This window comes from Rutilus rutilus (assembly GCF_951802725.1).
Source record: "Rutilus rutilus genome assembly, chromosome: 24".
Taxonomy (NCBI): Eukaryota; Metazoa; Chordata; class Actinopteri; order Cypriniformes; family Leuciscidae; genus Rutilus; species Rutilus rutilus.
The window spans coordinates 7,794,269-7,811,050 of record NC_140228.1 but is presented as its reverse complement, the minus strand read 5'-3'; the positions used below and the strand labels follow the sequence as shown (position 1 = coordinate 7,811,050).

Here is a 16,782-nt window from a genome sequence, read left to right as displayed (position 1 = left end):
CCTGTAAATATTGGATGATTCGTGAAATAAGGTTGTAATAAAGGTAAAGCTCTGTCTTTATGAACAACATCATAAAAAGAAACATCATAGATGGAAATGAAATAAACATGCTAAAACATTATTTTATTTTACATTATATTAGCATACAAAATATTGTTATTATTGAAATGTGACTTTTTTTTTCATAACAATTAGGCACATTTCCCCTGAAACTTTTCTGGATGTTTTTTGATTAATTATTACTATGAATAAGTTATGATTATGATAAAAAATTTGTTGCTAGAATTCTGTACATTTTCACAATAGTACAGTAAAAAATGCTATACTACAATGATAAAATAAATTAAGAATTTCAAAAATGTTCACATTACAGAATATTTGTGGGGAAATTAAAGTGCTTATTTTTCATGAAAAAAAAAGAAAAAAATGATGGTCCTAAAAATGTACTTTTTTTGTCTTTGCACAAGACAATGAGGTGTATATATCAGACCATTCATCGTTTTTTTTATTTAGTTTGATTTTGGAGTGAATAAAAAGGAAAAAGGAAAGCGAAATAACGAGAGGAAGAAAGAGTGTGAGCTCATTATAAAAGGCTGTCTTTATGCCAGGGATCTTTATGGTTCGTGAATGTTTTACACAGAGAGTTGACTCCTGTTTGACCTCTTGCTGATTGGCCCGGTCACACACACATTTCCTATAGAATAAAACTTAATGCATGAAGGGAAATGCATGCAATTGTTTCATGTCAACTTTGAGAGAGTGGTACGTACACTGCACCAAATATCCATCTCTATTACTGAGGATCTGTTTGACATTATTAAAAGACTAAAAGTGATTCATTTTGGTTCAATCACAGCTGTAGAAGCCAGACCTCCATCTGGAGTGTGTGAGCGAGTCCTCCATCTGACCTTCACCGTCCACTGTCTACATTTTAATCTGAGAAAGAGGAAGGACCCTATAAAGCCCAAACAACCCGCCGGACTCACTGCACTCGGAGAAACAAACATCTTCCACTTGAGTGTGATAGAAGGTAAAAACATTTACTACCTACAGGAACTGTTTATAAGACATTCACCCCAAACTCAAATGCCGTTTGAAGATTCAATCAGTCCTACTATAAAACTTTCCACTCTTAAAAATACAGATTCCAAAAGGGGGTTTCCGCACTGATGCCATAGAAGAACCGCTTTTGGAACTTTGCAATGTTCTAAAAAGAACCATGTTTTCTTAGTGTGAAGAACATTTTCAACTCTTAAAATAAAGTTCTTTATTTTGTTCCACGAAGAATTTTTTTCCATTGCACAAAAGGTTTTTATAGTGGAAAATGGTTCTTTATAATATTAAAATGCTCTTCACTTTAAGAAAAAAATGGTTCCTTTTAAGTTTCCTATAAGAACATATACTGTAGGAACCCTGGTAAGAACCTTGAAAGGTTCCATGGATGTTAAAGATTATTCATGGAACCATGACTCCAATAAATAGCCTTTATTTCATTGAAATTGCCCATGAAATTAAAATTGAGTCTTAATACTTAATAGTTTTTTGTCTAATTACAAATGATTCATTGCATGTCATTTCAAACCTAGGCCACCGACTCTTCCATTCAGTTCCCATTGGATGAAATCCCTTCCCACATTTTTTCCCGATTCAGAAATACACTGTACGACACATTACAGAAGTAAAATGAGTTGTGTATCCATGAACACACCACAAGCTGAGGGCCAAAACCATAACAACAGGCCTATGTGATTACATAAGAGAACATAAGCTGTGTCCGAAATCAAATACGTCCAAATAATATGTCCAAAAGTGATCAGTTGACTTAACTCAATTTTTTTAAGTTAAGTCAACTGATCACTTTTTATAGGCAAAAAGTCCCTGGATGCGCATTCGATGGTCACTTTACTATCCCATGAGGCCATCGGAGAGCATTTATGAATGGCAGTGAAGCGATGCAACTGGCGCTGGTAGGTCACATGACAGTGACAACATGGCGGATGTAGTACGTCCTGATTACATTTATACTACACACAATCATACTATATAGAATGTACTTTTTTAACGGTCGTGAAGTAAATTCAAATTCAAATTAGCACCTACTCAGACAGTACGCCATTTCGGACGCACCAAACTGAAACTGATTCATTGATAGATAAAATAAGGAAAATGCACATATCTCATCAAATTTCCATTTAATGGAAAATGTGTTTGAAGGGTTGTAGATGTGGATGAGAATTACAGCAGCAGGACAGGAAAAGAAAAATAATCCTCGGATAATAATTCATCACACACATTCCCTGCCATCCCAACCTGGAGATAAGAGTGACGCATATACATAACGGTCACCTGATGCTCTTTCATATTGAAACCAAAAAAAAAAAGAGATCCATTTCCATATTTACACTGAAAATAAGATGCAATATTATTAATCACATTCTGGAAATCTCTGAAGATAGATACACATTTACATATTAACACCCATACTCTGCATAGTGCTCTAAATATCACAAGAAACATATTCCTTCTCGGTCTAATACGTCTGTGTGCAAAAAAAGATGCCGGCTAACATTACATACCAAAAAAAACAGGCTTTTGACACCCTGACACTGCAGACTAAAATTAAATCGCTGAAAGCTTTAACTGGAATATTATTTCACTGCAAGCCATTACCACCAATGTATATTGTTTTGTTGTATGTCCCTAATTCATAATTAGCACTCACAAAACAGTCAGGGAACAAATATCTGCAGTCTTTTAGCAGATATGTATTATGCAAGAGGAACACAAGAGGATCAGTTTTGGTCAGGTTACACTGGATATCTAATGGATGATGATATAATTTGGGTTAATGCTTCATGATTCAAAACTCAAGGCATCTGACTAGTCAGGTATTACCGAGATGGAACTGGAGTAACAAATATCTTAGTTCACGTTATTGCACATATAGCTGATTATGTCAGGTTACATATTATAAAACATCTCACAGGCTTCTTTGATGGCCACAGACATAGAAAGACACACAGTAACCTCCTTCTCCTCGGAAAGCTTCTTCTCCTCCGTACATCTTTCCTCTGTGATGAAGTGCTTCTTTCTCCGGGCTTTTTTTTTTTTTTTTTTTTTTTGGTTCTTGATTTTTGGATTGCAGGGCAAAGAGTTCTGCCTTCAAACCCACATCTAGAGACTAATGATGAGGGGTGTTTGAGCAGGTCTGTCTGCTTGCCCCGGGCCCAAAGGAAAAATATGCTCAAAAAAAAAAAAAAGAAGAAGAAGAAGAGGAGGAGAAATAGCAGAGGGGGACAGGATAGACCGTCTGGAGTAGGTGCGTATGTCCTAATCGGCGTATATAATAAACCCAGAGAAGGTGCTGTACTTGTTGTTGTTCCCCCCATGGGCTTTTCCCCCGTCTAGTTTGATGTAGACTTCGTCTCCGGGCTCCAGGTGAAGAACGGCGCTGTTGCTGGCGTAGTCGTAGTTTTGATCTGCGTCCTGGGCGATGGCACTGGCACGGACCTGCGGGAGGAAAGGAACATTTAGTGCAACGTTTCAGCTGTCGGATGCTAAAAAATTGCATATGATATACAGGCTTTCCATGCGTATACTGTATATTAGGTCTCAAGTCTTTATATGAGACCCAGCAAAAACAGGATTGGGTAAGGTCTGAGTGTTTAGTAAATCACATTATGGTGACAACTGTATAAATAAGTTCATATTAAATGTATAACACATATGTGTGTGATCATATTGGCCACACCCACAAACCTTTGGTATTAATGAAAAGTGCCTAATAGTTTCTTTAAGATGCACCAGGACTTAAAAAAGTGGCTTGCATGTAACTTTTGTATTTTATTGTAATATGTAAATTACATATTTGCATATTATGTAATTGTATTGCATATTATTACATATTTACTATGTGCGATATATATATATATATAATTTGGTCTGAGACCAAGCATGCCATTCTTTTAAGTATGTGGAAATATGACAATTATTTATTGGGTTTCAGCAAAGATATTGTGATATATTGCATGTTGTTATGTGAGCAAAAAAATTGCATGATGCATGTAAACTTGCTTTGACTCAGTCAAGCTGTTGCATCTATTAACACATTTTATTTAAGTTTTTAACTTAGGTGTGAATACATTCCAATCATTCATTTTCACCTTGTGAAACTGTTCAACACAATATCATTTTTGAAGCGCTCGACATGAAAACCCAATCTTAATTCCTACATGAACTCAAGTTTGATATTACTTTATTGAAATAAAGATGTCGATTAATTTCATTAGGCAAATGCATTTTTTCTCTTCTTGATTAAATTAGTAAAAGCTGGGGGAAAAAAAACATATCAGAAAACCATAATGTGACATGAAAACTTCAGCAGTTGTAGTGAAATTGTTTAATAAGACAATAACAATGATAATAGGACTACTATTAAAAATGTATTATTATTATTATTATTATTATTTGTATTAGTATTAAATCTTGACATATTAATAATACTAATTAATAAATATACAAACAATAGTCATTAATAACTATAATTAATTACTGGTCATGGTTTGATGGTCTGATACTTTTATCCCATGTATATTTAAAAAGCCCCTTTGAAAAATATAGGTCAGAAATTATCTACATATAATCATGAGAATACCAATATTAAATACAAATATTTTACACGGAGAAGGTCTGCAATTTTTGTAAAGCTAAAAGAACCCTTCATTTGGAACTGAACAGAACATTTTCAAGTGTGATTTTCTGAGGATGGAAACAAACTTTAACGTTAATAGATGAATCAATACAAGAAAGAAAGAAAGATGTCTTTGAATCTTTTATGTCATTTATTTATCTGTCTTAAGTTGTGCGTGTGTTTGTTTGTTTGTGTGTGCGCGCGCGCGCTCACCTGGTTGTTCTTACACAGATCAGCCCACATGCTGGTTCCGTCTCCTCCTCGCATGAGCACATGGTAGGTAAAGAAGTATATTCCCGGTATGGAGCAGGTGAATTTTCCCGTGGTGGGGTCGTAATGATTCCCGAGATTCGTGACCACGTCGTCAAACTTCAGCAGCTCGTAGCCCTCGTGCTGCTTTTTTAGCCCTGCGTAAAAGGCGATTTTGGGCACGGTGCTGTAGGTGGCCGCGCTGATGGCACCGGTGGCCATATTTGGTCCCGGCTGCCCGGGTAATCCAGGTCGTCCCGGTTGCCCCATGTCTCCGGGAGGTCCAGGGGGTCCGGGTGGTCCGGGTTCACCGGGAGGGCCCCTCGGCCCCGCTTTCCCCGGGCGTCCCGGTTCACCTTTCGGACCTTGTATAAAAGTTGGTAAAGACTGCATAAGGTTGCTGTCCCGGACTGTTTCTGCTGAGACCGTGCTGGTCGGGGATTTAGTACCATAAGGATCGCAAACCATCCTGCAGGTGCCGAGCATCTCGTAGTGCGCGGCGGATGTCCCGGCAGAGCTCACCAAAACCGGGATCAGGATCACCAGCACCAGGACCATGACCACACCAAGCACCCCAGCCGCGATCAGCCGCTTCCTGCTGACGAGTCTCGTCAGCACCGGCCGATCCTCCTGTCTGCTTTTGGGCGAAATTTTGAAGGTTGGTGAGGCACCACTAGATGAGAAAAAAAGTCCCGATTGGTTTTGTTAATGAACTTTTGGCGTGGGCCCCAACAGCCTCTCTCTTTTTTTCTTCTTCTTCTTGTCCTCTTCTCTCACTTAACTTCTTTTCTGCTGATGTTGGCTCACTCACAGCCCTGCTTCAGCATCAGCATCTCTCCAGAAGCGCATCACCGTCAGCGTCTCTCCACATGTGGAGGCGCAAAGAAAAACTCCACTGATGCACGAGAAAAGCTGCCCGAGATCCTGGAACACACCCCGATATCCTTTCCTCGCTTTTAAAGTCTTTCCTCAGTGCACAAACGACGGGATGAGCTGGATAAAGGTGGATGTCATGAAAATGTGGAGAACTGAGACGCTCTGCGTGAGTGTGAGTGTGAGCGCAGCGCAGGACACGAGAGAAAAGAGGGAGGGAGAGATCCAGCGCTTGCTTATAACACACCAAAACGCAAAATCATAGACATCTACTAAATCAAACACCTACACAGACAGACAGACAGAAACATTAAAAAAAAGTCTAGACTGTTAAACGCAATTGAAATATAGCGGGGCATGTTGTCACACTCTACTTTTTTCTTTGGTCAAATCAGCTTAGATAATTAATGTGGTTCAGATAACATAATATTTCGAGTTTCTGTTGATTAAACCGATCTCCTTTGTATTAACTCAATTTTTTTATTTCAATGAACTCAAAATTAAGGCAACCAGGTTACTTAATTTTTTAAGTTAAACCAACAATTAAGATAAATAACTTTTTTTAAATATGATATACTTTCTAAAGTTTATTAATTATATTACAAACTACTTAGGATTTTCAGCAATATCAGGCCAGAAATGTGTATATATATTTAAATAAATACAATATTATAATCATAATAACAGTATTTAAACAATAAAAATGTAATAAAAATATAAAAAATTGTTTTGGGTGTTAGAAATTGTAATCAATGAAGAGTATAATTCAAATATATAATAATTAAATTATTATCTGTAAATATATATAAATTATGTATATATATAAATTGGCAGTGTGTGTGTGTGTATAGCACATATATATAGACACAGTATAGGCTATATGTATATATGCACACAAACACACACATACAAAATATGTTACAAAATGTTATGTTTTATGTCAAAAGATGAAAATTTGGATGGAAAGTTTGGACAGATAACCACCATGGAGAAAACAAGCATCAATGCTTTTGGAATTTTACGTTTACATCACTTGAAATGTGTTTCTTTAACTTTTGGATGCGCAACCCAAACTTCTGCATTCGTACAGTCCCCTTTTTAGTCAAGCTGATGTTCTAGGTCACTGCACAGTGAAAAATGAAGCTATTGGAAATGTTTATTCACGTATCCCTGAGAATGAGCTTTGAAGGTAACGGCGCAAACCACAAAACGACACGTATGCCAATAGTATAGACCTGCCAGTGATGCACTGCCACTACCGGATGCAAGAACAAATCATTCATTTACCTCCAATCTGGGAATCGACCACCTTGCAGTTGCACGACTGTGTGCTACTGAACGCTTGAGGTGCGTCTCTTGAACTCAACAGGTTAGTGGCCTCTGTTTCGCAGGATCATTGGTTAGACGGACTGGTTGCCTCTACAGCAGTGGCATCGGCACTGGATCTGTTGTATTGTTCCGAGTTTTGACTCAGTGAGGTCTTCAACGCACCCAATTATCTTCGGACAACACAATGGACCACCATCCATACTGCTTACCCTGGGCGTTTGATGAAAGTCTAGGTTCAACAGCGTCTCCGACGACGCCGGCATGAGACCTGCTCTCCAGAGGAGTTTCCCTCGCCCCATAAATCAAGTGGCAAAAATCAATGACCTCGGTTAGCGAGGGCCGTAATGCCCTTCAGCGTATGAGCTGCATAGAGAGTACGCCTCGAGAAATCATTTTAAACAGGGTGATAAAACAAACTAAACAAACAAAAAACTAATCAAGCCAAACAAAATCGCTACAAGTCTGTAACTCAAGCAAGGGAAAAAGACATTCAAGGATTTCTCTGAAAGGTCAGTGAGTAATTGTCGGCCGTGCCGCGTGCTTGGTGATTCATCGCCATTCGGACTCATTTTTAAACTTCAACGTCCCACTTCCTATCGACACTGGCAGAAGGATGGGACAAGCTCGGGTCGGGATCTAAAGAACCGTTTCTCCGCGGAGCAAGAGATTGATCGCCTGAAGACTTCAGGCCATAATGAATGTCCAACAGTTTGTGGAAAACTTTTCAAAGCCACACCTCTCTCCAAGACTCATCAGTTTGAAATGCAAAGAAAACTTTCGGAAGTGGATGAAGAATTCACAGTCGAAGAGGTTCGGTACGCGGTGTGGACTTTGCCATTGACAGATGTTCCTGCTGAGCGCAAGAGGAAAGTGTATTGGGCGTAGGTGCGCTGGACAGATGTGCCTGCTGAGAGCGTTCGAGAGAACAGAGAGTGTGAACGAGGAGGACAGGGCGACGCACACACGGCGTCTGGACGGGGTAATAATAATAATACTGTGAGCAGAAAATTAGCAAAGAGAGACAGGAAATCCCACACGGCTATCATGGACCTTCTACAAACACAAGCGCACAGCCCATCAACATCATCTGACTCACAGCACTGAAAGGTCAGCTCCTTTACCCCTGATCTCCCGTCATGGAGGTGGCCTGGACCATGACAGGGCCTCCAATGGGAAAACCATTTTTAGATGTGATGATCCTCTGTAGCCATTTCAGATCACACCCTGCAAATAAAGCATTCTGCTTCAGAACTTTAACTTATTTTTCAAGCACTTATGATTGTGAAAATTACCAAAATAGCAAATGCATGGTTCTGATTTATAGAGGCAACAAAAATGAGATCTAGAATACCTGGAGAAAGCGGTCTCAGAAATGAGATCTAGAATACCTGGAGAAAGCGGTCTCAGAAATGAGATCTAGAATACCTGGAGAAAGCAGTCTCATCTCAATCGTTGGTGCAGGACTTTCCTGGAACGGGCGTCAAAGAAGAAACATGCTTTCAGGGTTTAAATAGTGAAGTTACAACATCTACCAGTAGGAGATTAAATGGCCATGCTAACAAAAACGTATGCACAATCTAAAGGTGTGGTCACATTTACCTTTGTTCGGCAAATTTTCATCTTCGAAATCCAGTAATTTAAATAGAAATCTATGTAATCCCATATTTAGCGTGAGGGCGAAAGATTTCCCCAAGCAGATTTCACAACGGGTTCAAATTGGTTTCTTGAATTTGCTGCATTGACCAATAGAAAGTTGCGTAGTTTGTGATTGTGAAAAAAGAAAGTGACTGTGAGCTGTGCTTCATTCATTGCTACACTATTGACAATCGAGTGCATTAGTGCCCACTAGTGCTTTTTCTGCGGCGCTGGTTCTGGAAGTATTTTTTTCCATTCATTTCTCCCACAGGGATTTCCAAAAAAAAAAAAAGAAGTCATGGTTAAAGCATTTTTAGCCATGAACCAGGCCAACCAGCTACGATCACAACATTAAAGCTTGATTTGAAGCAAAAAAGTGTTTGAAAATCGGATAGAAAGATAAAGGTACAAGACTGTGTACTTAACGGCTTTAGTGATAGAAAGAACTACAATCCCATGAAGCATTGCGAACAGCTCAATCGAATTAAAAAGATGGAGGAATATAAAACCATAGATATCATATAATAAAGGCTAGATGTCTCGTCAGCGCTGCTGGCCAATGGAGGTCGGCGTCCGCACACGGCGGCCATCTTACCACAGGGTGCTCGCTCACTCGTAACATGGTGCATGTACTTTTAAATAACCATAACTTGCTCAATTTTCAACCGATTTTCAAACGGTTTGGTTTGTTATAAACGCCAGAGATGTAGTTATGACACTACATACATATGAATAATTATAACAATGGACTTCCATATGAAAGAATTATAGCCACGTTAATAACGTTTGTAAGAAACCAAACCGTTTGTAAATCCGTCAAGATTTCAGCGAGATAAGAGGATTTGTGTGCGTGCTGATCACTCACCTTAAAGGGATACCTCCACTTTTTTTGGAAATAGGCTCATTTTACAACTCCCCCAGAGTTAAACAGTTGAGTTTTACCGTTTTCAAATCCATTCAGCCGAGTTTCTGATATTTAGAAGAATATCAGTAACCAGACAGTTTCTGGTCTCATTGACATCCATAGTAGGAAAAAAATATATACTATGGAAGTCAATGAGACCAGAAACTGTCTGGTTACTGATATTCTTCTGAATGGATTCGAAAAACGGTAAAACTCAACTGTTTAACTCTGGGGGAGTTGTAAAATGAGCCTATTTCCAAAAAAAGTGGAGTATCCCTTTAATTCACAGCTTCCCTGTGGTAAGATGGCCGCCGGTGATGTCGGAAGTGACTCCGCCGTAAGACATCTAGCCTTTATTATATGATATCTATGTATAAAACTATTCATTACTCATGTTGATTATAAATATATACGTATATGGTAGGGAAACCGACTCGATTACGTCAATCGAGGTGCTTCATGAGAGTGGGCGGAGCTAACAAGATCTTTTGGCGTGTTTTGCTTGATTCGACTCTCTGATTGGTGTAATTTTCTGTACAGCATCATGGGTAATGTAGTTTCACCACAAAATCAGCTGTTAAACGATCATTTACTGACGGCTTCAAAAAGAGCAAATACCATCCATTAACAACCTCGTAGCTCACAGTAGGGCTGACTTTAATTGTTTATCATTTATTGTTAAAAAATAATTTTGCCTGGAGAAAATTACTGGAGTTTTTTTACTTCCAAAACCCAACCATTGCACTCTATAGACAATGGACCTTTTTTGACCAATGGGCTTTTTCCCGCACCTTTACACTGATTATACTTGATAAGGTGACTACTAATGTTGGAGAGAAACTAAAAGTAGTGACAATTTTCTGGTTCCTGTTTTCAAACTATAAGGTTTTTCAATGATGAGCTACTTTTAGTGTGGTGAGACACAATGCTGCAAAATTAAAGTGACAAAAGAGTAAATTAGATAATCAGTTATATTTTTAAAAACAAATATTGTCCCCTAAGCAGTAAGCTACTTTTAGTGAGCATCTTGTAAAGTAGCTCATTTTTTGTAATTATTTAAATTATGAGAAGCATAATAAGATACAGTTTCAACATAACAGATAAAAACTTAAATTAGCTCACAAAAAGCAAATCAACATATTAATGATTTCTGAAGGATCATGTGACACTGACGACTATATAATAAAATATTTTAATAAAATATATTAAAATAAAAAGTCTCAGTATTTCTGTTTTTACTATAATTGAGATCAAATATATACAACCTTGGTGAGCAAAAGAGACTTCTAGAACTTTTGTCAAAAACTTTTAGAAGGTTTTATGATCTGCTGAAAGAAAAACTGAATCGTCCAACAAGATGGTGACTTTATTTCAATGTCAAAAATTCAGTACATAGCACACTGATCAGTGTGCACATGATAAAAGATATGAAAATATTACAACTTTAAACGTGATTGCAATGAAACAGCTTGTGACCTTTTTTAAAATAAACAATAACACATCCGTAAAAAAGTAAAACTTAAATTCAGCCAAGCTTACATGATGTTAGTGTGCGCAATCTGTAGTGAAAAGGACAGCAGAAATGACAATTATTGTTGAATGATCAACCCCAAACTGGTTCTTTACAAACGCTACTATATATAGTTCTGTAAAAAGTTGCACCGTCATGTTAACTTGAATACACAGTAAGAAACAATGGCCAACCGCTTCAAAGAACACCATCTGTGGTTTGTCACGATATCTTGTTGACCCTCTCAAATGGCCACCGGGGTGTTTGTGTCTGGTATCTGCTGTGTACCATCTGAAACTTCCGTTTGCAGCCATTCATATCTGTCATTAAGAGGCAGAGAAAGCAGTCGGCGGTGTCCCGCCGGAGACCTGACACAATCCTGCTCAGACTCCACTAAGACCCACAAACTCCTGCTAAATCCCTCTTCGGTTACAAAACACTCGTCGCCACCTCCCAAAATTCACTGCTCCCCTCATCTGGATGGTTGACTAGGACAACACTCCCGCCGCCTCTCAAGAGACGCAACAGACACGTGTTCAGAAATCGGATTAGCACCCAGCGCAGGTCTGAATTGACAGAAGTGGCACTTTGAAGGCAAAAAGTGGCATTGGACGAGAAGGACACTTCTTAAACGTGGAAGAAATGATTGGCCGTTTGGAGATTACATGATTAAGGTAATACTGAAGCAATAAAAAACATACTTTATGAATAAATATCAAATGAACAAGGCACATGCAGTGAGGTTCATCTCGGATGTTCGGATCAGCTCTTCTTCACTTGTTCTTGGCCGCCAGCGGCTTGCGGCTGATCTTCTTCGATTTGTCGGCGTTCTTTTTGGGCGCCTCGGGGTTGGCCTGCATGTGTCGCCCGTAAAGACTGCAAAACACAAACAGACATTGTGTGATCACACCTGTTTCGCTCGTAGGTTCTGCAAAAGGCTTGAATACAGAGTAGCGAGGAAGAGGAGTTATATTTTTAGTGTTAACCAGCGGAAAGAGGATTAATTGAGTCCAACACACTGACGGGTCCCCCACTGGGACACTGAACTCTCTGTGCTGTCCAACACCCCTCGGCTACAGCTGTGTATGGCACAGAGAGACAATTATCCGCAACCACCCTACACACAGAGCGGAGAGAGAGAGGAGGACATGTACGGAGAGCAATTTCCAGTCCAGTGGTCCCTCTCTATTTCAGAAGCACTCAAAGGCTGGCTTCAGTGATACAAGGGAGAAGACAAAGAGAAAGAGAGAGTAAAAAACAGACTTGAAGTGAATGAGAGCGACAATGTTGTTGGCAGGATGTACCAAAACCTGCTGAGCTGCTTTGCTCTACATCGCCTGCATAGGCAACATCCTGAGAGAAACCGATTTGGAACGCTTTACTGAAGTCTCTCATGTCAATTTATGTAGCTGTCATCTTGGTGACGCCACCAGGACGTTTTAGGCAAACTGGTAAAGCTCCTATCAACTTGAATGGAGAAAGAGCAACAAAACAACAATGGCATCATAAATTTTGCTTCTTTTTCTAAAATCTCACACACACACAATTTATCAGGCTAAAGAAAAAACAACAACATTGGATCCTTTAAATGAAAGGCGGGACTTTCAGATCTTGAAATCGGCATGAACAGGAAATTGCGACCGACTTTTCTTCCCTATTGTCATCCCTGTATGACTTTCTTCTGTGAAACACAAGATAGATAGATAGATAGATAGATAGATAGATAGATAGATAGATAGATAGATAGATAGATAGATAGATAGATAGATAGATAGATAGATAGATAGATAGATAGATAGATAGATAGATAGATAATTATTTTTTTAAGTTGTACTTGTGAAATGAAGTTGTACTTCTGATGAAACGAGAGACTGACACCGTTTTTCATGTTTAATACGGTAAAGCTGCTTGATTTTAAGCTATCTATTGAAAGTGATATAAATAAAGTCTTTACAGCAGTTCCACTGCTTCCGTTACCTCATTAATACTTCTCCCTGATTGGATGTTGACATAGTGGCTGGTGATTGCAGGGCTGCCGGCTCTACACCAAGCATATCTAGACCATGACTATGACATTCCCAAGTGTAATTAAGAATACTATTTGAGTTTGAATTCTAATTGCAGTGCAGTGAAATGTCAAGCGGCAGCTCAGATTCATGACTAAAGTTCATATCAAATATTTACGAAGGACCACACACGGCCCGAGCGGAGAGAGAGAGCAGACGTTCTCAGCCCAGCTCAGCGTTTGAGCCATTTTAATCACATTGCAAGAGGAAATCGCTAAATATTCTTAGTGTAAGCAGTCATTCAGCAGTTTTTTATGCAAAGTGTCCTACAGTATATATTAACCCTATATTAGGAAAGACACCTGAAGAAAGGAGAACTGGAAATAATAGCTCGGATATCAGTGACAAAGACAACAACGTTTACATCTTTATTCTTTAATGTCAAACTGAGCGTCTTGATGAACCATATTTGAAGGGACAAGAATGCCAGTGTGGTTGTGATGACCAAATGACATTGACGTGAAACCTGGCACAATACATCTGAGCCACGTTGTAGCCTCATGTTTTTCTTTTCGCAACACAAAGCTATCATATGACGTCAGAAGACTTGGAATTGAATGTATAGACGTATGCAGAAGTCGTATAAACTATTTTGATGGTGTTTTTGGTCATTTTTGGAGCTCAGTGACCTCCTTCCTCAATTACTTAGATTACAAAAAAAGGCAACCAGGACAATCTGCACTACTAGAAGAAAGAAATGACACAAGATTCAGTAAATTACAGAATTTGTATTTTTAGGTGAAATATTTTTTCGGTGAATGCTCTTTACCAACTTTGAACATACAACCTACAAATTCAATTCTTCAACGAATACACCACAATCCGAGAACACAGCAAAGCAGGTTTGCAAAATGAAAACCATTGTTTCCCCCACTATGCATGTGCATGATCTGTTTTTGTCTTCTATAGTTGTGACTTGTCAGTGAGCACTCCTCTCATCAACAAGTCAGTCTCTCTTGTTCATTCGGTCTCTTTGTATCTCTCTTAAGCTCCAAGCTGCCTGTCCGACTGCGTAGTCCTGTCTGAGGTTGTTCCCTTGGGACCCGGAGGTTCCCGTTCTGCCCAGCCAGGCGCAGAGGCAAGAGCCCAGCAGGGAGGCGCTACTCAAACCCCTACGGACCCTCAGAGTTCCAGAATATCAGAGACCTCCAATACAGATTTATATCTCACACATCCAATGGAAAAAGACACACGCTGTGTTTTCATGTTTTATGGGGACTTTCAATAGACTTAATGATATTTATACAGTACAAACTGTATATTATATTCCCCTACCCATCACAGGAAACATTCAGCATTTTTACATTTTCAAAAAACATCCCTTAGTATGATTTATAAACCGTTTTCCTCATGAGGACCAAAAGGTTTCCCCACAAGGACAAGGATTTCAGATATTACAAACACACACACACTTGTCTATGTGGTTTAAGGGGACTCTCCATAGGCATAATGGTTTTTATACTGCTGTATATTCTGTCCCTTTATACTAACCCTATATATAAACCTACCAATAAAAAAAAAAATTTGAATTGTTTAATATGTTTTTTTAAGCAACAGGAAGTTCACGTGTCCTCATAAACCATATATTACTGTACATGAACACACACACACACACACACACGAAAATTAGCACAGGCTGTAAAGTGTGTGCATGTGCTGGTTTGTAAAGCATGTCTCTTCAAATGTTTAATTCAGTGTTTGATGATCAAGATACAGGGAATGTGAAGCCAATAACTTACAGGAAAAAGAGAAACAGGCCACTGCCAAAAAATAAAAAGACAACAATATTAACCTTCCAGATTGTTTAACAGGGACAATACACATAAATTAACACATCCCACCGATGCAAATGTGCTATATTTAGCCAAGATGTCTGATTTTCATTTGTCACATAATGATGTCACTATATTGCTAATGGCATGGAATCTATTCAGTGAAAAAAAAAATATATACTATACTATACTATACTATACTATACTATACTATACAAAATAATAAATATAAATAATAATAATAATAATAATAAATATATATATATATATAAATATAATAATAATAATAATAATAATAATAATAATAAATATAATAATAATAAATATATAATAATAATAATAATAATAAATAAATATATAATATTAATAATAATAATAATAATAAATATATAATATTAATAATAATAATAATAATATATATATATATATATATATATATATATATATATATATATATATATATATATATATATATATATATATATATATATATATATATATATATATATATAAAGATTAAGTAAAATATAATTAAAAACAAATAAAATAAGTTAAAAACAATTTTTTTTTAATTACAATAAATATATAAAATAAAATAAAAATAATACAAAATACAATAAATATAAAAGAAAAACTAATAAAAAGAAAAGAAAAAACAAACCGATCATTGACATGTCCTAGTAAAATAACAGACTGAAGGATTATGGCCTTCCATTAACAACCAAATCTCCATTCAAAATATGTAAATAAAAGAACAGAAATAGATGCATTTTATATGTATTTTTGTTCTTTTTGCCATTTTAATTGATTAAACTTGTGGCGACTGAGTTCAGTGTCTCACTGTGCATTAAACATGTTGCCCTGTCTCCAATGTAACCATATTTAAAATGTATTTTAATTGAGTATTTAATGAAGTATTTTAAATTAAGCATTTGTAACTATCAGAACCAAATGACAAGGTCATTTAAAGTCAGATCAGGTGACTTTAAAAGGGTTCATGTTTGATTCCCTTGATGTGATCGCACAGGCAGAAGCCGAGAGCATGTTAGTGAGCTCATACGTCCGTGTAAGAAAGAAAGTTGTGTGTGTATGTGCGTAGACTGCGAGACGTTTTGGAGCTGACTGAAGGAATCAGTGTTGACAGATGCACGTAGATGTTTGCGCTGGTGTCAGGGCTAAATTGGGCTGTTTTACAGGAGGCTGATATGCAGGGGTGTGTGATCTGAATCTGAAAGCCGTTCTCCCTCTGTCAGTGTCCCGCAGGCTTGACGGACCCTCTGCTGAGAGGAACTCCCACCACATCTAACACAATGTCTAAAGATCAACCCATGAAGGCTTCATAATGCTGTCATCAACTGACCAAAGACTGCATCCGAAGCCTGTCCAACAACCAAACTCTTAATGTCAACTACTCGTCTCAAAGCCTTTTTAAATGACTGATGTCCGATTCACAAATCATTATTTTGAATGAACTGGTCAAACTTATTACCAAAGCATTTAAAAATGACTCTACTGTCAAGATGTGAGATGGCTGACAACATAAATGTAACCTATATGGACTAAATCAAAACCATAGTGATAAACCACATGATAAAACATTTCTCTGGACTCATTCTGCAGTTGATTTTGTACTTTGTCAGCTAAACTTTTTAACTGACCAAGGCAACTGATTTCTTACATACCTTTACTGGTTTGTCTCGTCTCACTCTGCGGATTTGCATAACATACTTTTTTTTTTTGGGGGGGGGGATTTT

At 37.8% G+C, this 16,782-nt stretch overlaps 2 protein-coding genes across 4 annotated transcripts in view; both read right to left on the bottom strand.

Annotated features, from left to right (window-relative positions):
* Positions 1-1,353: 1,353 nt before the first annotated feature.
* Positions 1,354-6,285, bottom strand: c1ql3a (complement component 1, q subcomponent-like 3a). Its single transcript, XM_084398505.1, has 2 exons — positions 4,904-6,285; positions 1,354-3,510 (listed from the first exon to the last, which is right to left on the bottom strand). Exons 1-2 carry the CDS (start codon positions 5,495-5,497, stop codon positions 3,331-3,333), a joined length of 774 nt encoding a protein of 257 aa, XP_084254631.1. The 5' UTR covers positions 5,498-6,285; the 3' UTR covers positions 1,354-3,330.
* Positions 6,286-11,028: 4,743 nt separating this feature from the next.
* Positions 11,029-16,782, bottom strand: part of rsu1 (Ras suppressor protein 1) — a 32,288-nt gene continuing 26,534 nt past the window's right edge. For all 3 annotated transcript variants that reach the window (XM_084398502.1, XM_084398504.1, XM_084398503.1), the window contains exon 9: positions 11,029-12,066. In XM_084398502.1, coding sequence (XP_084254628.1) covers positions 11,964-12,066 — 103 coding nt within the window. In that variant the 3' untranslated portion in view covers positions 11,029-11,963. The remainder of the gene's footprint in view (positions 12,067-16,782) is intronic.

Coding starts and splice junctions, on each gene's coding strand:
- c1ql3a (XM_084398505.1), bottom strand. CDS start 5,497: ATGGTCCTGGTGCTGGTGATCCTGATCCCGGTTTTGGTGAGCTCTGCC. Junction 3,511..4,903: donor ATCTGTGTAAGAACAACCAG/GTGAGCGCGCGC, acceptor TTCCTCCCGCAG/GTCCGTGCCAGTGCCATCGC.